The 25767-nt window shown below is 40.2% G+C and overlaps 2 protein-coding genes across 9 annotated transcripts in view; one reads left to right on the top strand and one right to left on the bottom strand.

Annotated features, from left to right (window-relative positions):
* tp63 (tumor protein p63) overlaps nucleotides 1-25670 on the bottom strand; it is a 28023-nt gene extending 2353 nt beyond the window's left edge. For 2 of the 8 annotated variants that reach the window (XM_033965032.2, XM_033965034.2), the window contains exons 1-9: nucleotides 16042-16222; nucleotides 11359-11616; nucleotides 4326-4512; nucleotides 3873-3988; nucleotides 3263-3372; nucleotides 3047-3183; nucleotides 2806-2888; nucleotides 2590-2714; nucleotides 296-441 (exon numbers count right to left, since the gene is read on the bottom strand). In XM_033965032.2, the coding sequence (XP_033820923.1) occupies nucleotides 296-441; nucleotides 2590-2714; nucleotides 2806-2888; nucleotides 3047-3183; nucleotides 3263-3372; nucleotides 3873-3988; nucleotides 4326-4512; nucleotides 11359-11616; nucleotides 16042-16083 (1204 nt within the window). In that variant the 5' untranslated portion in view covers nucleotides 16084-16222. Of the gene's footprint in view, nucleotides 1-295; nucleotides 442-2589; nucleotides 2715-2805; nucleotides 2889-3046; nucleotides 3184-3262; nucleotides 3373-3872; nucleotides 3989-4325; nucleotides 4513-11358; nucleotides 11617-16041; nucleotides 16223-20576; nucleotides 20707-20780; nucleotides 20889-25496 lie in introns of those variants that run through there. The other 6 variants (XM_033965033.2, XM_055221492.1, XM_055221490.1 and 3 more) reach the window with 5 other exon arrangements.
* zbtb11 (zinc finger and BTB domain containing 11) overlaps nucleotides 1-25767 on the top strand; it is a 505104-nt gene that overhangs the window by 8267 nt on the left and 471070 nt on the right. The window lies entirely within an intron of this gene.

The following is a 25767-nucleotide window of genomic DNA, read 5'->3' as shown; positions in this document are numbered from 1 at the left end:
AATAATAATGTATTTTAACTTCAGCACTAGGATTGACTGCACTTGGGCGTTCTAAAGCTGTGCATGTAACTGAAATTTCATGTATGTGAATATTAGCAATGTGCCAAATGATTTTTGAGAGTAAGGGACAAGTTACAGAAATACATGTTTTCCTTTCACAACTTAACAAATGTAATGACAATATAATTTAGTTCTTTCATTTCATATATTTCTTTTTGAGTAAAATATTGTAAAAATTGACAAAGATTTGAACACATGTTGAGGTATAAAGAGGGGACTACAGCGGGACACTTACTGTCAGTGAGGCCGCCCGACATACTAGAGGGGGTCAGGTTGTTCCTCTGCTGGGGGTTGATGAGCTGGGACACCGAGGGCAGTTTGTTCACTTTGCCATGAGTCGGAGAACTAGAGCCATATGTGGGTTGAGGGGGCATCGGAGACCTGACAGAGAGGAGAGAGGGAGTAGAGAAAGAAAGGAGAAAGGAAGAGAAGAGAGAGTTAGGACTGTGACAACAAACTGGTGATGGCATGCATAAATCTAGACAAAATATGAGCTTTGTAATAGTAATATACATATAACAAAATACTTAAGAAATAAAATAGTAGCAGATTTAGAGGCACGTTTCAAGCAGAGGCATTTATTATAATCTGACAAAGTGCAGTAGCTACAGAAATATAAAAGAGAACAATAACATTATAGAGTTGACTTTGCTAAAGCTTTTAAATGAAACAAGACCCACACAAACTGTCCTGCAGTAACTACAAATGTCCAGCATTCAGCATTCTCAACACAAAGCACAAATAAAATAAGCTACATTCAGGAGTCCAGCTCAGATAGATAATGTACAATAACAGAAGATAACAGAAGATAGAAGTCAAGTAACAAACTGTCCAAACCCAGCCTTAAGATAGTGGCTGGTTCATGTACTGTCTCACTCTCACAAGAGGAGATGATATATTCAAAACCATGCACTTTAGTCCCACGTAGGACTGTGCGGCGTGTCCATGGTTCAGTTCATGTCCAGGGTCTCACTGAGTTGAGCCTGAAGGACCAGAGGTCGAAAAGGGGCCCACAGAGGTGAAAGGTGAAGGGTCAAAGTGTAGGAAAGTGAAAGAGAAGAATCTCAAGAGGAATGTGTTCAGCAGCGCCGGTGATGAGGCTCCGACGGCACACCCACCGACGACTTTAGCAGGCTGAAAGAGGACCGGAGAGAAGAGAGATCAGGAAAGAACAGACAGGACAGAACAGAGGAGAAAAGGCTATCCCTTTAACAATTTTGTGATTCCGATTAGATTGGCAATTTATGGTTTAAAATCAGTTCACAATGCCCATTTCTTATATGCCCTGAAGGCTTTAAGATTTGAGGAAAATGCTAAATTAATACAAGAATACCATACATTTCAAAACATGCTTGTAGAAAATGCTTGTGTATATAATAAGACCTCATGGAGATGAACTCGGCATATTGTGTTGTATGCAGAGGACATTTGAAGTTTTTTGTAATTTGTTAATTGAGACCATTGCAACTGTGATCAATTTTAGATTAAATTGCAATTAAGCTTACAACACAGCTCGTCTCAGACGAGACAGGACAGAGGACAGGGGATACAGAACAGAAGGGGGCAGCATAACCTCACTGATAATAGCGATCTCTCACATACTATCTTCACACAAGCTTATAACTACAATAATGCTACAGAATAACATTGTACACATAATGGTGAGTTTAGAGGTTGTAAACAGGATATAGATCTCATTCTATAGAACCCAGAGGAGATCTGAACATAATATCTAGACTGAGGTCTACAAGATACAGGTAGTGACCAGGAAGCAGAGAGGAGCAGAGGGAAGCAGCCCATGTGCGTCACTGTTTTAATGGGAAACTTCACATAAGTAATAATTAACTGTGGAACTATCATTTTGTGCCATGTACTTGTGTAGTTCTTTTCCATAGCTGACAGAGGGGGAGGTGGAGGGAGATAGCGCTCTAATTAAACCAATGCAAGAGGCCAAGGCAGTGACTGTGAAGAGTGTTGTGCAAATGTTGGCAGAGCACCCAAAGGCGTGACCGCCGAGATCTGGGAGATTCTCCTCAACAAAACACAGCCAGGTTCAATCGCCAGAGGAGAAAAACACACCCTCACATAAAGGTGGGACTTGGTCAATTAAAAAAAAAACACAACAGAACTATTTCAGAAAATGTTTGAAATGCTACAATAGCCAACAACAACTCAGCACTGTTCTGCTTCTTTCTGCTTTGATTTACTTTATACTTGGTGACTGCTTGTAAACTTGTCAATAAAAAAAAAATGTTTATGAATTTGAAAACATATTGTCAATGGTACCATTTATTACAACATCTGTATCACAAAACCACTCTGAGCTGAGATAATTTGTCCAACCAAAATAGAAATAACTGAAAATAAGTGACTACAAACTCCTCCTACTGGCATTCAACTTTTTACTGATCTGTGCCTTAGGGCTCAAATTTAAAATATAACATTTTAATAAAAGAAAGAACACAATTATTCAAGGACAAGACAGTTGCATTACTTCTAAAACAATCTAATTTTCCAGTCCACACTCACTGTTTCTGGATGAGGCTCTGCTGCTGCTGTCTGTATGACTCGATGGTGTGCTGCGGCAAGAACTGCATCAGCTCCAGAGATTCTTTAATTTTCACCAAAATCTCATAAATTTCACGACCTTTGATCTGAAACAAAAACAGAACCATTTTTAGTGAATGTATCAGTCAATCCAATCTTATTTTTATTGGAAGATAACATAAGAGATGAACCACTTACGGGCAAACAAAACACCTCCTCATCTGTAGACCTTCTCTTCTTGATGGTGGACATCTGGATGCCGTGGGACACTTGACGGAAAGCTACACATAATAAAACAGCATAAGTTACACAGTCTATGCCGTTTCATAGTGTAATATTAGACCTATAAGCCAGAGCAGACAGAACAGAAAGGAGATTTTGGCAGAGTCCTTTTTGAATAGAGTATTTGATCAGCCCGCCACCAGCCCGCACTACTTACGGCGCTTCGTACCCTCACTGCTCTTTGTGCCATCCGAGACGTTCTGTTTGCGGATGCTGTCCTCGTCGGCTTTTCGGTCTCTGCCGGGACAGGCGCAGATCCTGGCCTCGAAGCATCGCCTCCCCAGGACCTGACCACTGCAGCGGGAGGAGATTGTTAGGAATGAGTTTGGAGGAGTAAGGGGTAGTATAAAACTGATGGAGGAGTAGGTCGTACTCTCTTGTTTCCAGGGTGACGATGATGAGGATGGGCCTCCGGTTCATTCCGCCCACACAGCTCGAGTTACACATGAAGTTGTACAGGATGGTGGTGAATTCGGTTCCCACCTGAGACAAGACACAGGGAGTGAGTGAAAGACAGGGGGTTGTACTTTATCATTCTTATCTTCTCTATAAAAATCTCTATTGTGTGATTGTAAACATCTCACTTTTATCTGCAATAAGTGAACAAATCTATTAACTGAGTTGGTTTAGGAGACTTAAACAAGTCAACTTATATCATGAATTGCGTCAGAACACGGCTTGAAGCTAGTAGCCGAAACATGTCAAGGTAATTACATCTCACTTAAAAATTTGGTTTATGCTTACATGCATCTCCAAATTCTGATTATAATCAGATTTCAAAAAGTTTAACATTATTTAAATTTGATGTGTGCACATGTAACCGCAGCCACTGTCTGCCTAAAACAAATCAAGGTAAATCAAGTACTTTACTTAACATTGGCCTAAATAAGAGTGACTAGTGGTTCTCAAACATATATATCTAAACTGCTGTGAGACATGACTGCGGGTGGATCATTGTTTAGTTTGTCAGACCAAACCCTGACCTGTGGGGGCTCGTAGGGTACAAGCACGCTCTGTCGCCCTGTGATGGAATCCTCCACATACTGGGCGTGGCTGTTCCCCTCCACACGGATCAGGTGACTGGGAGGAGCGATCTGACCTGTAAAATATAAATATAATAAATACTGATGGTTTTATTTCAGGCCATCTAATGTTACCACAGTGAATAACGTTTTACTTAGTAGCTTTATAAATACTTATTTAACTTTCAACATACTTTTGTTTACACACTATGTCTTGTTTCTATTGCTTAACTTTTCTATTTATTAACTTGAATCTCTTTATACTTTTGTTCAGTTAACTGCTGTTTATAGACTAGAATGGCCCTTTTGTTGGCAATTTTCCCCAATAAACAATGAATTAACTTATTTTGCTGTAGCATTGATTAGCATTTAAACCTGGTATTGTAATAATGCTAAATTGTAAAGTTGACTGACCATCATTGAATTCGCGGCTGAGTTCGTGGTTGGGGCAGCGCTTCACCACCTCAGTCACATGCTCCGCCTTTTTGTACACTGGCATGGCTCGGATGACTGCGCCCTGTGGTGGGGGGGTCAGCACTTTGATCTGAATGGGGCACGTCTTGGCGATCTGACAGTATAACTTCTTCAAATCAGTCGAGTACTGAAAGAAAAGACACAGAAACAAAACTTATATAAAGTATATCACACATTATTATTTGGTGGTTATGCAATTGTTAGTAACACCTGTGTATATATATATATATATATATACACCCCCCCCCCCCACCCCCCCCCCACCCCCACCCCACCCACACACACACACATATGTGTATGTATGACATATCTTTTCTTGAAAACAGTATTTGCATAATTCCCAGAGGTTGGAGTTAACACCTGTTGCATGGACGGGGCACTTCTGTTTGTGCCTGGAGCCAAAGTTAAATGACAAGACTGTGATTATGACCTACTTAAATAAACACACTCCACGCTCGTACACTGAGGATGGGACAACCTCAAAGCCCTCTGTCTCTCTCTCTCTCTCTGAGCCTGTGGGGTGTCCAAGGACCGCAGTAAAAATGGAGCCCTCCAGCTGCAATTTAAAGTGGGCCTGGCTTTCATCTGTGGCTCTCCTCACAGAGAGAGGGGGGCTTTTGAAGGAGGGATGGAGGAGTGGGGACGAGTTCTCACCAGCTCTCCTCATGATGGTAGGGGGTCAAAATTACTTCTTCCTTCTTTCCACTTCCTTCTTACTGTTTTTATCTTTTTGGTATACTTTGTTTGACTTAAAATTATTCATGTTTTGTGAAGCATCTTTGACTGTCCTAAAAATCAAATGTTATTATTAGTAGAGGTGAGTAGTACATTTACTCAATTACATTTGCTTGAGTAACTTTTTGAAGAAATTATACTATTCAGAGTACTCTTTTAAGTAATATATTTTACAGTGTAACAGTACTCACTTGAGTAAAAGTTTTTGTTACTCTTCTCAAGTCAGCAGAGACAGAAGCTTAATTGATCATATCATTAATTGATTTGAACATTTGTGTTTGTGCAACTCTACACAATTTGTCCATGATTTAATATTTTGTGCTTCCAATTTCAGAAAGTTAAAATTACACTTTTACTACTCTTACTAGTACTTTCCTCAAACACATTTTTGTTTGTTTTGTTCTTTTACTAGAGTGATATTATTTTGATGTAACGTTGCTCTTACTTGAGTACAATATTTTTGAATACTCTACCCACTTGTAGTTATTAGACCTTGTGTTTTGGATATGTTTTACATCTGTGCCCAACTACATGAGTCACTTTGATGATACAATAATGCTAAGGATTGTAAATAATGTAAACTGTAAAGTCTAACACTTATCTTGTTTCCTTTGTTTAACATGTCAACATAATAAAATACATCATGTTTATTGTGGGTTGATAAATATAGGGCTTTACATTATTACTACTTCTGTTTGATAAAGACACAATCAGAGTTGATGCTTACTATAACAGACTTTAAAATACTTCAGTGTCTAGTATGTGGAAACACATCAATTCAGCTACAGTTTCAATGACAACCTGCCACATTACATTGAATAATTTCACTTTTTAATGCTGGGTCTGCACACAGGGGCTAATCCTACAGTCATAAATAATACATGTATGTTTTTCCCCTGGGACCCAAAGCAATACTAAAGTCTGAATTGCTGCTAATGGCCGTAACCCAACTGTGTAAACAAAGCACTGAAATCGTCTCAGAGCAAACCCAACTTTAAGCCCTCTATGTGCACAAGTCGATGGGCGTGGGGCAGCAGGGAAGTTTCTCCTGTCAGCTTTACTTCACCATGAAATGTGAAAAACGCTCGCAGCTCCATTTGAGAACAATGCACACATAAAATTTCCTCTTTATTAAAAGGAAAAAAAGAAAAAAAAATTGCATGGGAGAGATTGCACAAGCTTGGCACGGCTATCTGCGCCTCAGCTCCCCAGGCACTAGCTCTTCTTTCATCCGGACAAACCCAGAAACTCCATGTACTTTTTAGTCTAAATAACACTCGTAGAAATCAGAGAGACCCAAATTCACCACTTTCCCCCTTTCCTCAAGTGACCTCATTAGAAATGTTTAAAGCAGAGGAGGAACCAACAAAACACAAACCAAGAAAAATACAGGACCCAGGAAGTGTGGGGACAAATGAGATTTAAAATATAAACCTGAGGAACATAGCAGGGTTATGAGGGGTCGATGTTGTGAAAGATGTACATGGTCGACATAAGTCAACTGCCTGGAATCAAAGCAGCAAAGGAGGCAGACAAAGATGAATAGTTGCACTTTCATTGTCCCTGGCTCCAAACCTGATCCGCGCTGTATGCTTCTGTCAGTCAGCTAAATGAACTGGAGAAGCTGAGGAGAAGAGGAGCAGAAAAGGAGGAGAGCAAAGAAAAGAAACAGGATTATGAACCAAAAAAGCGGCGTCTACAGGGTCAGAGGGTGCTAAAATGACAGTTGCAGTCTATGAGCCATAAACCTGCTCTGTCTTCAGTAAGGCTTGTTTCCCTCCTATCCAAAGTGAACACAAACACACAGATGCCACGGGACGTCCCAGCCCTGCAGCTACAAACTTTAGCACAAGAATGGGCTGTTTGCTCAGAGAGAGCGCTGCTAAAGCTAACAGAGTTAGCGCAGGGCGGGGGACAGTTGACTGATGGATTCAGTGGCTCACTGGGCGCGGCTCAGGTGTTAACATGTAATTATGAGCCTTTCATTGGTCACAATGTCAATTATACAGCCAGGCAGCACTCACAATGCAAAACTGCTTATTCACAATCCTCTGAACAAAACTTATACTGGGCTGGAACCAAACGTGACTTTAACGGCTGCAGACAAAACAGTTACAGCTGTGTCTTCATGTGCACTAAACATCTAAAGCTGCAGTCACGTGAGGAGTGCATTATATGTGATCGTAAATTATGATTGTGTTAGCGGGTTCTATGTGATTGGTACAGTAGTGAATCTGTGCTTCTCAATCCCAGACACATCCCGTGTGCAGGTTGGAACAGGCCCACAGCTGGATCCCTCTCTCTCTCCCTGACAGGCGCTGCGGGCGCATGCACAGCTCAAGTCTTGACAAACATCGGGCCTTAAACAAGCACAGTTTGGCGCCTCTGGTCTTGTCTTCTTCATACCTGACATGTCATGTCATGCCTAGAGCTTCTCCCAAACCTGTTTAATTCAGCCATAATGTGCTCCCTGTTTCCCAGCTACACCCAGATATAAAACACCTGCACTTCACCAGGAAAAATGTGGAGATTAAATGTTTCCTCTTTCAACTAAATAATGGCTCTTTGTTATGCTAAAAAAAAAAACACACTCCAGCCCTCTGAGTGGCACCTGTCCCGGGACAACCCTGGTTTTGACTTGAGGAACATCAGCTGGATCTTAAAACCTCACTGCGTTATCTGTCTAAATATCACTTTTTATTGTGTTGTGTCTCAGCATTCTGAGTAAACACAGCATGGGCTCAAAGTTGGGTTCATTGTTGTAAAAGTACAAGAGAAAATTATGTTTTTTCCGTGACTATGAGGAAATCAAATCCCAGGTAATAAAAGTCTTCCTACTCTTCCTTTAAAAATTCCCCAGCACCTTTCCCATGTGAGGTTCAGGACGTGTCTGCTGTGATGAGGGGCGAGTCCCGACAGGCTTTCTGACACAAACAAGTCTGAGCCCCATCTCCGAGGCGTGGGACGGGCCCGCAGATGTTCCAGGGACAAGCTGCATCTTGCAGCCTTTCGCTGGAACACTCTTGTCTTTGAGCTGGCTCTCCTCCTCCTCTCCTCCTTCTCCTCCGGCGCAATGGGAGAGAAGAATCGGGCTTAACTTTGTAAAAGACAGAGCCCAGTGAGGAGCACAGGGTTCAGGAAAGAGGCAGTGCATATTTACACAGGCATTATCTACAGGCGCTCAATCCATTACAGTAATCCCCTCAGCTCTGCAGCGCCCAGTGATAGCCCCACGAGAGCATTCCTCTTCTTTCTCTGCTATAACCACTGGCAGTTAATACACAGGGCAAACACCACCAATCTTCACACACAATAGTCACCCCAGTGGGCAACAAAAGTGCCTGATGTGCGACACACCATTAATTTAGTAAGGTTGGATGCATAAAGCATCAGTAAGCCCTGCATTGGTTTGACCTGCCCCAAGTCAAACCATTACAAGAGTGACAGGGCAAAGGTGTGCCCACAAGGCAACTGTGTGGGAACACTTCGGGGAAGTGTTGACGTGATTCGCCTAGAATGTGTCACAGGATGTCCCAGACAGGAAGAGGTGAGTTGTGGCTATTGGATTAGACGTGTCTCCAGAACAACAAGCATCAAAAATATAGAACACTAAGTCTGAAAGATCTTGAAGTCTTTAAACACATTGCAGTCATTATCTTGACTAAGTGTCCAGCACAGTGGTCCATGAGGAAGCATCCTAAACACCAGTGTCAGTGTCCAGACCAGGGTGGGACTGTGAAGTAGTGTGGAGAAGCAGCTGAACACAGCTCAGACACAGACTTTTGGGTGGGATTTAGAGGATTTAAGTAAATGCAAAAACTATGATGAGAGCGTTGTTTAACTTGGACATTACATCAATAAAGAAAACAGAAAGATTAGTGTGTATGTTTGGGCAACCCTGCAGCAAGATACACTTAAAAATGGTACTACAAATGTACTTTAGTAAAATATTCTGGTGTAATATTTCCAAAAACACTAAGAGTAACTTTTTTTTTTGATAATATCAATGAAAATAGCATTGTGGCTATTAGTCTGGGTACTCCCTAGAAATAGCTTGATTGCAAGTTAACTTTATTGAAAATGTTGCTACCAGCTCACCAATATTTGAATTAGAAGAGCCAAAGTGTAAGAAGTATTAATGTACACAGTGTTTTAGGTACACTCTGTCACAGTAAGTATTTTAGGCCCATATTACCCAACCTTGATATAGCAGTCAAGTTGTGGGACACATTTGTGGGACAGTGTCTATTATACTTCCAGCTGTAGCTCAAACTCATCGGGCCGGTCTTGACTCATGTGTTTTGACGGCGGTGCTTTGGTGCAGTCATGGTGGTACGTGGAGCTCAGTTTGTGGGGCGTGTCCCATTACAAACAGTTACAGGTGACACAAACACTTTTGTTTTTGGGGCTGTGAAAATGTGAGGGAAGAGCAAGGCGTGTGGGAAGAGGCGAAATGTCACGGTCCCACAGTGGCCATCCAGCAGCACTCCCGCCATTTAGCACAAAGAAGGTAGGGCATGCAGCGTATGTATCACTGGTTTGACAAGGCCTGTACTCATTTTTTTGTGTAGTCCAATTGTAGTACTACATTGTTTACACAAAATTGTACGTACTTAATCCCCTCCAAATCCAACAGTAATTGTGAAATCTTTATAAAAGTGTATGATTACAAATACTTGTAAGCATCTGCTCACAATGAATTTATTGAGATTGGTTTAGGTACAAAAGACTATTGTTCTATCTATAGCCTATTTTTGGTGCGTTTGGCTATAATGCAGTTTGTAACATGATGATCAATGTAATTTGCATATTCTGCAGTATTATTGTCATGACAACATAGAAGCAATATAGAAATACTGGTTCCTACCCCCCTCTAAGTGTATGACATCACCATGCACAGAAATAACAATAGTACGCTGCTGTCATCGAATAGCGGTGTCACATCTGCCTCTACGCGTGTCCGCTAGAGCGCGACACTGGGCTGGGTTAAGGGTTTGTGACATTGTAGTCCAGATTAGGCAGTGAGCAGGTGAAGCGGTGATGTAACAGCTGTCCGTACACTGTGCTTTGGTAATGACAGAGCAGGAGGAGCGGGTTTTGTCGCTTTATGCAGCGTCACCACACCTGGACCAACGTCTGTTTACCTCTGTCATCAACACACCACAATAAGCTATGGCTGGCCAAGAGTGCGAGCGGGGAACTAAATGTGTCTCAAAAAAAATCTTGTCGAAATTTGGATTCCATATTAAACCTTTGGAAACATAGGGTATAGGGTATTTAGTTTAGTATTTTTAGTGGTGTATAAAATAGGTTCTTGGATAGGCCCAATTTCTCAGTCAAGATGAGTTTGTTTCTGAACGGCATGCACAGATTTCCTAGTCAAGCTGACACAAATAGCCTAACTGTAAAATGCTAATGATAAATTTGAATAAAAATCATTTATGGGTATTTGGCTCATGTAGTGATCTTAGGGTGTCACTTTAGTTTGCATATTGCAGCTTGAATCTGACTGTAGTTGAGCCAGTGTGTTGTAATGTCAAGCGTTAAAAAAAATACCTGGAGGGTTAGTCCTGACTCAGATTTACATCTTCAGTTTTTACAGGCAGATGCAGTTGTGCAATGTAGGAAAAAAGTGCACTTGAGTTTGCCTAAAGCGCACACACTCACATGGAAGTCAGGATTAGGGATCCTCTAGGACACATTATGAGTTTGACCTTTTAGGAATAGTCATGACTGACTTTTGATCAGGAATGAGATATTTTTCAATCCATGTACCTAAAGTAGGTCTATGTCATGTACTTATTACTTCATGTAATTAGGGATCTAAACATTATCTAAAATATTATCGTGGTTTTCTTCACTGTGCGATATTTATTTGAATCAAATTTATGGAATTTCTTTAAGATCTCTTCAATTTGGCTGTACTGGTATGTTGTAAAGGAAAATACAGTGTTCATCAACTACCCACTGCTTCTGACAGGTTGCCTCAGCAATGTTAAAAGGTGGGTCAAATGCAGATATAAAGTATATCTTAACCTTAACTCAGCATACAGACAGGTATTAAGCATAAAAACATAAAATCAAGTTTAGATCCAAATCACTGTGCCAAACAAGAAAGATCATTTGCTGTGGCGAGCAAAAAATAAAAACAAAGTAGAATTTAACACTTTGCTTAACCCTTAATCTGTTACTTTGTTGTATTCTGAATTTAAAGCCATTGGAGCTAAATAGAGCTTACCGTCCATGTTGCAGATTTGGCCGTGCTGGACTGCTGGAAGGACACGTCGAAAGTGTGCGGCCCGGCGTAGTCTGTATTGGAGGGGATGGCGGGAGAGGGCGACAGGGCATCAAACGTGGAGCTGGGCTGGGCATACGGAGAGGGTGCCGTCACATTGGTCTGAGCGTGGTCATTGTTGTACGGGCTGGTGTTCGTCGAGCCGCCATTTTGGATATTCTGGTCCATGCTGTTAAGGAGCCCCAGGTTTGTGTACTGCGACTGGAACAATGCACAAAGAGGAGAAATCGTGTTCGGTCACTCAAGAGGAATTTGAACTGCACTTTAGTCTGACTGACAGTAAACAATGTGACAAGAACAAGGTATTACACACAAAACAGTAAGTACTTTAAAAATGAAAAGTGAATATAATATAAAACCAGATTTTAATGATAAGTTTGATGCAGGTAGAGACCCAGTGTTGTTTTTTTTACAGAACTGATAAAAGCCACTTGGGTGAAAATGATCTTCTATGTTTTTACATTTGTCTTGGACGGGGAAAAAAAATGTTAACTTGAAAATGAAATTTTAAAAAAATTGTGAGGCATTTTTAAACTTAACTGCATAATTTCTTCATTGTAAAATTTATATGAAAATCTCTTTTTTTTTCTTCCAATCTTGCATCGTGTTTCATCTCATGGAGACTGTATTGTACCATCCCTACTGAAATTCAAAACCTACTGCTAATATTTTTTCACTCACTGAACAGTTCAACAATTCAGCTGATTTTATTATTTTTTATTATAAATAGTGACATCTGCAAGTTGATCAGAGTTCAGTCTAGTTGAATCTTTATTTACTATAAAAGACAGTCCAGGAAAGTGTTCTATAATCACTTTAAATAGCCTAATTACCATCTTTATCCTTTCATCTTAAACCCCATTACAAGCTGCCTATCTGACCTGACCTGGTCTTATTCCACTGCCTCCACTGTTTAGTCTGGGTTTTTAATGCACCCAGGTTGGGCCGTTCTTGGGGTCACAGCCAGTCCCTTCCGCTTGCTCCATTCACCCCATTCCGTTCCATTTATACCGGGCACATTCCTGGACGAGGTGCCGGGGCCCTTGCTCTGTAGACGCTCATTAATCTCTTCTGTGTTTATCCCTGGCAAGTCCCTCCACAGCTGTCCACCGCACACCCACTCTCCCCTGGCCAGGTGTTAGGATGACCAGTAAAAGGGGAAAAAAAACAGCAAGCTAGCTCTGTCAGCGCTAATAACCAAGCTAGTGAAATGTGAAGCGGCGTTTGGTATCATAGCTTTGACATATTCAAACACAGGTTTTCGCTAACAGAGGTCACCGGGGTCAACTCAGTCTACTTGTGTAACAGAGCCACAGGGGCAAGCAAGTCGTTAGGTTCAATGTGTTTGCGGCGTGGGGCTGCTTAACCCCTTTATGTTGGGCAGTGTTTTGTGAATGGGGTGCGCACACAAAAGGACAGGTTCATTCTGTTGGAAAGCCTCAAGCGCTCCAGCGTAGAAAAGCAACACAGCTACATACAATGAGCTAATAACACGGATATTGTAGAGGTTAAAACTCAGCTGGGAAGAGGAGTGCCACAAAGCTTTCGGTCTACACCAACAAAAACATGATTTACAAAAAAACTAAATAGCGCATTTAAGATATAAACATTCTTTTACTAAATACTGGACCCCAAAAGTCTGACACCGACTAAAACTACAAATAGGATTTTTTATTTTTTTTTCAACTATCTGGTTAGTTTAATCTGAATGTCTATACAGCTGCATTAAGTAGCCATCCTTGACTGACTAAGCTAAATATTGTATTAAATAACTACTACAAGAATGAGTCACTTGGAAACAGCTGCAGAAAGACAGAATAGGCTAGATGTGTAGAATGTAATAGTACTATAGTAGTAGTAGTCTTACAGTTAAATAATGTTCTATAAAAACCTCTTAACGTTTTGTCAAAGACTGGTATTGTTTAAGCATCAATAAAGTATCAATCTTATCAAAAGGGAAATATACCTAATGTTGTAAGTCCAAGAAGCAAGGTTAAACAACAGTATTGTAGTCATCCTAATTTGCAAACATCCTTTCTGACCCAATCCCAGTTTTCCACAGAAATTGTAAACTCCAGTGATTCAGACGTGACACAGGCTGATGCTGGCAGCTGCAGCGAGGGACATGACAGGCGATAATTATCAAATATTATTCTGAAGAAAAGGCCAAAATAGACAAAGGCAGGGTATAAAATACAGAATAAAGACCTTGATATTGAATACTTGAGAACATTCCTAGATCCACCTGTGTAGAATAAGAAATGGCATGATGTTTTAATGTTAAATTGAGTGGAAGTAGGATGTCAGCACAGTGATGGGGGTTTGGGTGTCTTTAATCAGATCTTATTCCACTATAATACAGCCAGAGCGTTTAATCACCAGTTCAGCGGCTCTTAAAAATTCCTTCGGTTTATGGCTGATGCTGCAGAGGCCTTCAGGACCTGTGGTAAATCAGGCGCTCCTGACAACACCAACGGTCTTTAATAAAGTTTCCAAAGGTTGGGCTGTCGACTGTGGGCCTTGCAGCTAATTTCCCTGTGAGAAATAGACGCTGGGGTTGACGTTTTCAAATAGCCCAAAATGGAGCGTTTTTTGTGTCACAAGGCAGAGGATAATGAGATATTTGCCAACATTGTGCAAACTAGTATTTAGCTTGTTGCATACCAGCTTTACCATTACGGTCCTGAGCACCTGTATTTACTTTTTTTATACAGTGTACAATAAGTATGGCTATGACTGTTCCACATAAATGACTTTGTTTGAGACAACCTCATATTAATATCTAACAGATTAAACAATAGTAAGCAGGAGAAACAGGTTAGTATTTAGATGATGGTGAATCATGGCATTGTTGATATGATTACAAATACACGAACAGTAAGCCTCTACCTTCTATTGTCTCAGGATAATGACATGTTATTGTTTTTTTTTAAAAATATGTATATATATATAAAAAAAATTAACCAAAAATTCCACCTTGAAATACCAATATAAAGCTACTCCGACAAGCTATAAAATACTTCTGTTTCTCTGGACTTGATTCGCTTAGCTATCTCTATTTGAATGGGATGCTTTGTCACATTTTTAACCAAACTACAATACTACTACATGAGCAAATTTAACAAGACTGAGACTTTTTAAAAAATAATCTAGAGAAACAAAAGACGATTTAATAAGGCTAAATAGTAAAAGTGCCCCCATAAATCACTTCTATTGCTTTTTGGTGGCCACAAACTTCAGATCAGCCTGGAGCCCTGAAAGACCACTGGATGACAGGAACCAGAGCAGACCTAGCCTTAGGGGTGGAATATCTTCAGTCCAATGGCAGCCTATAGTATGTGTTTTAGGACCCGCACCTTAAGCACATGGAGGGTCTGTGATGAGTGACCACAGGGTAGAGAAAGAAAGAAACCGGGGGAAGAGGGGGGAGCGCATTAAGGGATCAAGAGTGTGGGTGGGGGGGTTATCTCCACCTCATACCTGCTGGGGTGGGCAGAGCAGGTGATTGTATCTGCGTCAACACACCATTAAAAGCAATCAGGGACTAAACAGCAAACGCCTTAGCCAGTCTGCGGCTCCCAAGAGGCTATGTGGGTTTAGGCGGTCTAAAAGGGGCAACTTGATACCTAATGCGCTGTTAAGGGGGGAGATAGAGATGGCCGGACACCTCCAAAAAGACTGCGGACAAGTTAAAAGACAGGGACCCGACACACCTGCTATCTGCAACCTGCAATCTGAGAATCAGTCAGCGCTCGCTCGGTTGGCAAGGGGAGAGGACACGGGGTCTGGGGGCTTCAAATGTAAACAAAACTGGTAGAAAAAAAGGAAACTTAGACACTGTTCAAATGTTAAAAGTTCAATTCAAAATTCGTGTGTGAGATACAATACTATATGCGTTATTGTGCAGTGGAGATGTGACCTTTAGTTTTACTTAGGAGTAATTGAAATATTAAATCAATGGAGACTGGAAACTGTGTATTTTTAATATACATTTTGTTAACCAAAAAACTAAAAAAAATACTTTCAACCCTTGTACAACAACATAAAAACTGCCCAACAACTAATGGCAAGTCTTAATGGAAGAACAACTATGATAATAATATTTAAAACTTTTTTTTAAAGAAATACATGGCCATATGAATTTGAATTTCTAACAGTGAGGCAAACTCTTCCCAAAAGTCCACTACTTCTTAACATTCACAAACAAACAAACAAACTGAATGAAGGTCTCAAAAATCCAAAGCAGCAAACAAAATCCACTAACACCAGAAAGAAAAGAAACGACAAAAATATTCCTCCAGATGTTTGCATTCCGCTGCTTTCACAACAGGTAACCATGCAATCACCCCTGTCACATCGCCAACAGACCAACACAGCAGAGCCACACAAAATGAACAACAACTTTGCACATTCTTAGTAAATTTATAGCAGTAATACAAATTAATTTAATTTCTGTGTTTGTTTTATTTTTTTCTTAAATACAAACACACCTTAAGTAAATGAGTATGAATGATTTTGAAGTATTATAAAGGTCACTGTAAAGTTGTGTAATTGTTAATATCAAATATATGTAAATAAATGAATTCAAATGAATCTCTTATTTTTCGGTGTTTACGCAGGCCTTACCTCGGGGAACGACGTCGTGCTGCCTGTTTCCAGATACAACATGTTGGCGCTGAGGTTGAGCAGAGCAGCTGCTGTTTGCTCCACTGGCTCCAGGATTCACCAAATCTCTTTTTCTCACTCAAACAGGAGTGATGTGGGCTACAGATGCAAAGTGGCCTTAGCAGAAGCTTCTATAGGAGCCTATGGTACGGCCTATATACTGGGAGCAGAGGGGAGGGCTTTCTTTCTACCTGTCCAATACCTGAATCCACACCCAGCGCCTCACTCCTCCTTTGAAGATCCTCTGAGGAAGAAGTCAAGCAGCTAATTACTGTTTTAGCCTGTGACGCTTACTCAAACTCTGCTATTTTTACTTGTTTGTGGTAAATGAACGAAAGAAAACGCTGGTGAATGATTGCCTGCACCCAAAACGGGATAGATCTTGAAAATTAAGTACACTTAAAAATCTCAAAATTTTGATAAAAAAAACACAAAATTATATATGACATACAACACAGTGTTTTGACTTATTTGCCATGTTGCACTTTGTTTAGCAGTAATATATATATAATATATATATACACATATATATATATATATATATATATAATATATATATATATATATATATATATATATATATATATATATATATATATATATATATATATATATATATATATATATATATATATATATATATATATATATATATATATATAAACATACAGTATATAACAGAACATAATGACAATGTGAACTATGTTATTTTTCAATTTGGATATCATTAACCGACCGTGGTCTGAGTATTACCGTATGTCTTCAGGGTGTTTTTATAGTATATTAGTATTAGTATAGGAGTTGAATCTGTACTTCATGCTGATGATGCCGTGTCTGCAGAGAAGTGAGGGTCAGTCTGGTCTGAGAGTGAAATCTGTTGGTAAAGACATTTGTAAATGGTGTAGGGCCACAGTGATCCTTTAGCATATGAATGATGGGCCCTGCAGCCCCTCAGCTATCTCAATGCAGAGAGTCCCCAAATAACAATGTGGCTCCTGTAGGCTGCTTGTATCTATCACAGAGGCTGATGGAGATCTGTTTTGGAAACATGATTCTGTCTGAGATCCTGGGCCCACTCAAACTGATCACCTATGTCTGACCCAGGTCTGTGACAGAGCAGCAGACTGCTCATTGTCCACTGGGTAAAAAACAAATGCTGCACAATAAAATGTTTAAATGTACTTAGGAGTACAGTGTTTTTAATGTTGCAAAAATAACTTAAAACAGGAGAACATGTTTATTGCATTGCCTTGTAATATTTTGTTTTGTGCATTATTGAAATTAGTTGGTGTAACTTTCCTTAATCAACTTTTTGATTATTTTTAATGTCATTGTTATATAACTCAAGATGTTTGCATGGGGGCTATCTGAGGGACTTGTGTTAGGTCATTTAAAAAGAAAGATGTTTAGAGCTATATGTGTCCACACATTGTAAAAAGAAGCCAAGAAGTTTTTGGTTCTGTACAGAAAGAAAAAAGAGCTACATTTAATTAGCCAAACTATAAAACCACAAAATATCACATTGTGCATGTATCTTCTGTGGGCAATGAAGCAGAGCCATAGAGCATATGTGAGTGCGGACAGCGCTGGCAGATGATGAGGGAGGGTCCTGTTTGAAGGAGCAGGGGGGCATTGCTCTGCCCCCTGGGCACAATAGTTTAGAGCTGTCTGCAGAGTTAAGCACCAGAGTGTCCAGCCACACCCTGCTCAGGCCTGAGGGCAGCGGGCCACAGGTCAGCTCCACAACAAAAAGACAATCAGCACTTTAAAGACTGCAATTTAATGGGATCCTAATGTCTCCAACCACAACGCACACCTAGGCTGGCCATTTAGGTAATAATTGGCACAGCTAAACTTCTCATTAAGTTAAAACAACTTTGGCATCTGGAAGGAACTTAGAGCACCTTGTGTTGGAAGGACACAGAGGCTCAAGTGAAGGATACCAAAAATGAGACAGACATTAGGCTTTGAACAGTTTTCTGTCTATATTATATTGAATTTGTTGCATACAAAAGTGAAACAAAAACAGCGTGACATAATTTTTCCACATCAGTGTTTCCAAGTCAACAGAATTCTATTAAAAACAAAGGTTTGGTAAATATGCTGGTCTGGTCAATTCTTTTACTATACATTTTACTGTGAACTAACAGTTTATAAATGTTGCTGACATATTAGCAGTTATAGCTATGATATAACCTGATAAGACCTGATAGTGCAAGGCTTAACACTTGGGTTGCCATTGATTAGATTACTGAAGAGACAAACCATGGTCCTTAAGTCCAAATCTCAACTAACAGCTCTGCTTTAACTGTTGTACAAATCTAGAGGTGAGACAAAAGAGACTTCCTTAGGTGTTCTCCTTTAAAGATGCGGCTCTAAATCCTGTAGATTAGTCCAGTATCACGTGTCAGGTGCAGACACCTGTCCTCAAATGGCCTCAGCCCCCTCACATCTGCAGAGCATCACCTGGGTGGCAACAGCCAAATTCACCAAATCTCACACAGCCATGGTCCAGCCCACAAGAGCATACTTACACGGACAATTATTCATCTAACAATGACATATACCAAGGGCTGTAGAGGATGCTTACTATCTTGATCATCCTACAAGACATAAAATTCATAAAAACTACAAAATAATAACCTTGCAGAATAGTGCAAGTAATGGCACAAATTAAAATGATAACAGTTCCTTTGGCAGGATAAGGATAATGAGTATTCTCAGGAATACCAGAAGAATGTGCAAATTCTGTTTGAAGATTTAAAATTTCAGTTTTTTTATCAAGTCACTTCATAAATAGATATATATAAAACATCTCCTCATACTTACTTACAATGTCTCAACATGACCTAAACATTTATTCAGCACTGAAATTCATCAAAAGATATGCTTTAGCCTTATATCACACACATTCAACATTAAAGGAGGAACACTTTAGTTAGGTTACTGATCAATTTATTTGAAAATATGCCAAACAGATCAGTCTATTGTACAAAGAGTATCCAGTTTTCTTGTCCTGACTTTCCTCTAGTTTGTACTGAGGTGAACTGATGCAGCATGAGACAAGGTACTGCTTTGAAACAAAAGTGAGACTCAAACACAAACATATAATTCTAAACCTCGCCTGGACTCATCAGTGACTTTCTAATGTTCATTTAGTTCCCCTTCATCTCCACAGTGACCTGTCCTCTACACGGCCAGCCGATCAGAGGGTTATCAGGCCGTAAATCAGCTGTTTGTGGTAGGATATAGCGTTTCTCCTGCCACTGTTTCTGCTACATTCCTTCATGTTATTCTAGCTCTTCCACCCCCACCTCTGCACACACTCACTGATAGATGGGAGCGGGACCTCAGCTCAACAGGCAGGTGCTGCACTAAAGTGTTGCCCTCAAGCTACAAGAAAAAAGTCCAACAGAAAAAAAGGAATTTCAGATTAAATGTAAAGGCTACACGACAAATAAGTGTCCTGAGGCGCAGGCGTGTGCACTGTTAATGAGTCATGATGGGACACTCCTCTTATTGGTGCGAATGTGCCCACCATTGAACACAGGGGTATGTGGGGTAATAATACTCAGGGCAGGGCCATTGGCACAGGTCCACCACACAAAGCCTTATTTTGGATGTTGCCCCAGCGGTTGACGTGCCAGTCAGTGCACCACGCCCCTCCCTGATGCAGGAGGTGTGTAGTGGGGGTGGGCCCATTAATCACCAGTTCAAGAGAGTATATACCCCCCGGGGGGATGAGCAGGGTAACATTACTCAGCTCCTCAAACACAATTTTTATTTGCTATTTTTTCCACTCTGGCTGGACAACAGCATTCCTGCAGAGGGATGGGAGTGTGCTGCTCTGCATCGTCTTTCATTAGAAGTGACAAGGATGTGTCCTAACTGTAGCCACCACTGTAAACAACAACACTGTCAACAACCACTACAGACTACTGTTCAAACTAATATTTGTTTATGTGCATTACTATGCAAATGGACCAAATCTATTTCACTTAGGGTTTGTTCAAATGTTTGTTCAAAACTTTTCATACAGAATTTAAAGTGTTCCATAAATGTCAGATATTTTATCTACAAGAATGTGACACAGTGATATCAGCAGACTGTGAGTAGGACCTGTCTGAAGAGGCCACCCAGGTCAAACTCTGCTCTGATCATATCACCTGCAACTGCACAGACAACATCTCTACACAAACTACAGATGAAATGCAGATGCCCAACTTTCACAACTCTCCATGGAAAGTACCAATGTTCTCATACATAAAAAAATTGCATTTTGTTTTTGTACGTTCACCGGAATAAAGAAAAGTCCCAACAATTTCTGAGCTGCAAATAAGTCTAAGTCTAAGCCTAATAAGTCTTTAGTTGTTGCCTTTATAAGATTTAGTTTAGCTCTAGTCTAGATCAATGTTCATTTCATGTAGGCTTCAGGCCACACTGAAAACTTTAATTTGAATCTTGTAGTTTTTATACAGACAGACACATGTACTTACAGAAAGAGGCTCATCCTGCTCATGCATGGTGATACAGTCCATGCTGATCTGAATGGTATTTCCTGCTGATTTCTCAGTTGGAGCTTCAGTGAAGTTCAGTTCTATGGGCTGTACCGAGTGAACAGCAGACCTGAAACACAACAGCACCTTTTAAGTTCATGTTCTCTGCTTTGTCTACTGGTTTGTGTTGTGGCATTTACTGACTGGTCCAACATCTCCAGCAGCTGGCTGAACAGGTCCTGGCTGCACAGATCAGAGGTCTGCGATGACTGGGACATGTTGCTGAAGAAACGTGATGGAGGATCCCTGAGTCTGCACACAACAAGGAATATTATGTTATGGTTATTTATTTGTTTTGTTTTTTGTATCACTCAAATCAGCACAAACTAAAACAGTTTCAGTTATGTGCTGTGTACGTCAATATCAATTTAACTAATTTAACATGAGCATATTTGTTATATTATTTGCGCTTTTTACAAAATGGCTTTTGGCATTAGGTAACTATTCCTATTATGTCAAACAAAAAGCAAAAAAAAAAAAATCATAATAATTTTACATTGGGTTAAATCTACCGATTCCTTCTGAATAGTTCTCCTTGGTAGTCTTGCTATTATAACTTTGATAAAAATACACCAGGATATTACATTTGCAATGTCACCAAACTCCTAAAATTCTTGTGGATGAGTTGAAATGTGAAATGTGGCCACCCAGTCAGATGATAAAAGCGGGAGGAGGAGCAGCCACTCATGACTAGCACTGCCATTGTGTAGAAGTCAGCCTGCATTATGTCGCATATTTGTACCACACAGAACCATGATTATACACACGGACTACACACGCACTTTGACCATCTCCTTGAAACTTTACACCTGCCTCACCGCTGCATTGTCCCGCTGAAGTGTGGGGCATGCTGCTCTGCACTGGGGCCCTCAGCCACCGGAATTCCCCCCAGATCCGCGCAGCTCCTCGCGGTATGTGTACAGCTGGACGGGGCTCGGCGGAGGAGAGGGGGGAGAGAAGGAGGGGAGGCATAATCTGAAACTGGCACTATTTAAGGGTTTGGAATTCCCCAACACTGCGTGATGAATGATATTAATACCTGCCTCGCAAACACGGGCATATCTAATGAGACGAGCCGTTTGACTTATGCACCAGTCACACATGGGTCAGACTGCAGGTCACTGTCAATCACATTTACATGGATATGTGCGCGTCTATGTGCGCGTCTATGTGCGCATCTATGTGCGCGTCTATGTGCGCATCTATGTGCGCGTCTATGTGCGCGTCTATGTGCGCGTCTATGTGCGCATCTATCTGCGCATCTATGTGCGCGTCTATGTGCGCATCTATGTGCGCGTCTATGTGCGCATCTATGTGCGCGTCTACGTGCGCGTCTACGTGCGCGTCTACGTGCGCGTCTATGTGCGCGTCTATGTGCGCATCTATCTGCGCATCTATGTGCGCGTCTATGTGCGCGTCTATGTGCGCGTCTATGTGCGCTCTGTGAGATTAAAGAGGGGAACAACAGAATATAAAACGTCGTTATCAAATAAATAATATCTTATTATTATTATTATTATTATTATTATTATTATTATTATTATTATTATTATCAAATGCACATTGAGGCTTAAGAGTGTTCCTTCTTTGAGCACATGTTTGTCCAACAATTTAATTTATTTGTAAAAACTACATTTATTTTCTTTGGTATTCTAAAATCTACTACGTTGTTAGCAATGTTAGCTTCAAAGTAATGCTAGCACGTGATTTTCTTGTTTTTGGTAAACATTTGAAAATCTAGGCCTAATTACGATATAACATCATTTGAAGATAATCTATATTTGTAAAATCAGTAACAGTAGCGTTATTATCATGCAGTAATATTTAATGATAATAACGCTATTGTCTAATAAGCGCATGTTATTTACCTTTGCATTTGCAGGAGTTGAGCTCTAAATTACGTTAATTGACTTGGTAATCTCGCGAGAATAGAGTGAGGCACTTATCACCAAAAGTTGCACAAACAAAACTATTTATCCATCAAATATGGCTTTGACACTAGGCTTCATTTTGACTAATCTATTTTTTTAATATCTGTTATCAGTAGGCCTCATCACATTCTAGGCCTATTACATCACCTCCCCACTGCACTTAGAGTACTCATGTTTGGTATTTTATGGATTTCCATTCCCTATATCAGTGACAACAAAAGCAGGTGGTGAATGATAGGACACTGTAGGGAGCAGAGCAGGTGCCTTTGCCTTTCTAAGTGCACAGGGGTTAGGTGTGGTCCCTATACTGTCCTGTGGCTTAATTATACACAGTTCTTTAATTTAGTAAAAAAATAGGTCATTTAGAAGAATTTGTTCAGTCACCTAATCATTACTTTACTTAGCTTTTTGTTTGCCGATTTGAATAACAAAAGTTTTCAATCAAGAAAAACATGAGTCTAAATATGTATTAGAAATACATACTTATAATACTGGTCTTTATTGGTACGCTACTTACACTATACTTTATATTGTTCATTTGTGATTATGTCAAGATGCGTCACAGAGATGTTGAAGATGCTAATTTTAACAATATATTGTTTTGTTGTTTTTTTGTTTTTGTTTTTGTTTTTGTTTTGTTTTTCATTATTTTGTCAGACTTACAACATGCAATTTAATATGGTTCACTATATGTGGTGTGTTTTTGTTGGAGGCCACATATGAATGCATGAAGAGTAAAGCCTTTATCTTGAATTACAAGTTGCTCGTACAGAATTAATTATACACAACTAAAAATATTATTTTATACTAATTTGTTTCAATGTGATATAAAATAGCCTATATTTGAGGTCACAGCAAGTAAAAGGAACCATGAAAGCTACAGCAGAAATACTTTGCAGCATCTTCCTGTAGCATTCCTGATCCAACTAGCTCAACTTTTAACCAGATACAAATGTTAAACCCTGCTTTGATTTTCACTCAGGTAGATCCTATAGGTGTAGCCTGTCTGCTGGTGTCTGGTTACTCCTCACTCCCTCTTTCTCTCGCTCAGTCGTTTGGCTTTAGCCTGGGGCAGAGGCTGTTCAGCATCCACTTAGACACAGCACAGCCCTCAGACGGCAGCAGGCCAGGGGTCAGCTCTAAACAGGCAGCCCCCATTGTCTCCTGGCAGCTCGGGCACCGCCACCGATGAAAATGCAATCCAAACAAACAGAGCGGTGGATTGGGGACCCTTCTCCTGTGTCTCTATTAATCATGGGTTCAAAGCCTCCAGACCTGGCCGCCTCCATCTGTCAGGACAGCCCGCGAGAGGGACATGACGGCACAACAATAGACCACACCACAGTTTCTCTGCACTTATCCTTCACTTTATACAAAAAGTCTGAGAGCCAAAGGGACCTTCTTCCAAAGTCAAGAAAGAGAAAAGGCTATTGGACAATTAGTGTGATTTTCAGTTTAGCCATTGACACAGTTTGTTCAAATATATATGAAAAGTGTGGAGTTTTATTTCAAAGGCGACTAGAGAGAGTTGGCCCTTGGGGTAATTGATCAGCAATGAGGAAAAATCAGAGTTAGACAAAGTATAATTAGACCAGGCACTGCATTTTCTTGTTGACTGTAACAGCGCACAGTTCCACAATATCTGTGTCTAGATGTTGCAAGAATGGTTGTTTCTGGTTCATAGGTTTGCTCTGGGCACTCCAAAATTCCCAATTATTACATTTAAGGCCTGTGAGAATCAGTAAACTCAAATTGGACATTTTCTTCAAGTTCTCCAGCTAGTGTTTCATTGTGTTCCCCGGCACGCTGGTTTAATAGCAAGCAATTAGACAACTCTTTTTTATACTACACTCAATAACAACATAATTATAGATGGAGAATTTCACAAACAAAGACCTATAATCAGCATACACACTGGGAGAATGATCAGAATGCTGAATTACAATATGGTAACAATATGGTTTAGCTAAAAAATGGAAAAAAAGTACAGTTTTCAATGCATTATTTTTCTCTTTTTCAACAGCACCGTGTTCTGCATGGGGTAGCCTACTTCCAATGTATTTTCAACTTAACAGGTAGACAGAGTTACAAAATATTATGCAACTGTTAAATCTTGCTGTCAAACTCAAAACCAAATTCTATATTGTAGTACTCATGGATCCTCTCATTTGTTCCCTGTTTAAGAAAACCAAAATGTAAGAGTTATACTGATATATATGTTATAGAAGACATGTTTACATTTGTTTTACGTTTTCACAGCCCTTACATGAAAAGTAGGCTTTTAACACACACTATTGTCTTAAGTGGCCAATGTGATACTCTTATAAACATAAACTGAGGACAGCAGCTGAACGAGCCGACACTTTGAACTCTGAGACTGTTGGCCTCAAGTGTCTGGGTCAAAAGCAACAACCCAGACCACTGTTTCTCAAAATGTCATACAGGTCCAACTCCAGGAATACAGGCGTACTATTGGCAGCTATCCTGGGTTTCAGAGTAATGAGAAATTAGCACCGTTGTCATAGCGATTGGCAATTTCAAACAACAAACAGTGCTCAAAATGTCGCTCATAAACAGGAAGCTGAGACCTATAACTATATATTAGACCTGCACTTATGGACTACGCTAAAAGAGTCTTTGGCCTTCACTTCAGCAATGAAACCCTGCACTATGCATCTGGTGGGTTCAGTGACAAAATAACGAAGGATTCTTTGTTTTTCTCATATTCTTAATGTTAAATAGGAGTTTGGCTACCACAGTCAGCATACAATACAGTAATGTACAATTCACACTGGGCACAAGTTTAATACATACCTTTGAGTAAATGTAAAGACTAGGCCTATATTTTATTTTTCACTAGCACTTAGCAAGCATCATTTTTAGTGTCTCTAAAATGCAGTGTGGTTTTTACTGTGTGCGTGGTACTTACCGGTGAAAGGGGAATTCTGGGTAATACTGCACAGCTGTGTAGGGTGAATTCATGTTGTCATGCCAATGTCAAATCTTCCTCAATTATCAGCTGGTCACAAAATCAACGTCATTGGATAAATAATAGCGTAAACAACCGTAGTTCATAAAAAGGCCTGCATTAAAGTGCCAGAGGGTACAGTGCAGAGTGGGCTACGTCGGGAGATGTTTTGAATTTAGTATATTTTTTCTAGAGTCACAGATAGGAGGGGCCAGTGCCAGCTCTCTGACCA

This window comes from Periophthalmus magnuspinnatus, chromosome 4 (genome assembly GCF_009829125.3).
Source record: "Periophthalmus magnuspinnatus isolate fPerMag1 chromosome 4, fPerMag1.2.pri, whole genome shotgun sequence".
Classification (NCBI taxonomy): domain Eukaryota; kingdom Metazoa; phylum Chordata; class Actinopteri; order Gobiiformes; family Gobiidae; genus Periophthalmus; species Periophthalmus magnuspinnatus.
Note: the sequence above shows the minus strand (reverse complement) of the source record. Positions and strands in the feature narration are given on the sequence as shown.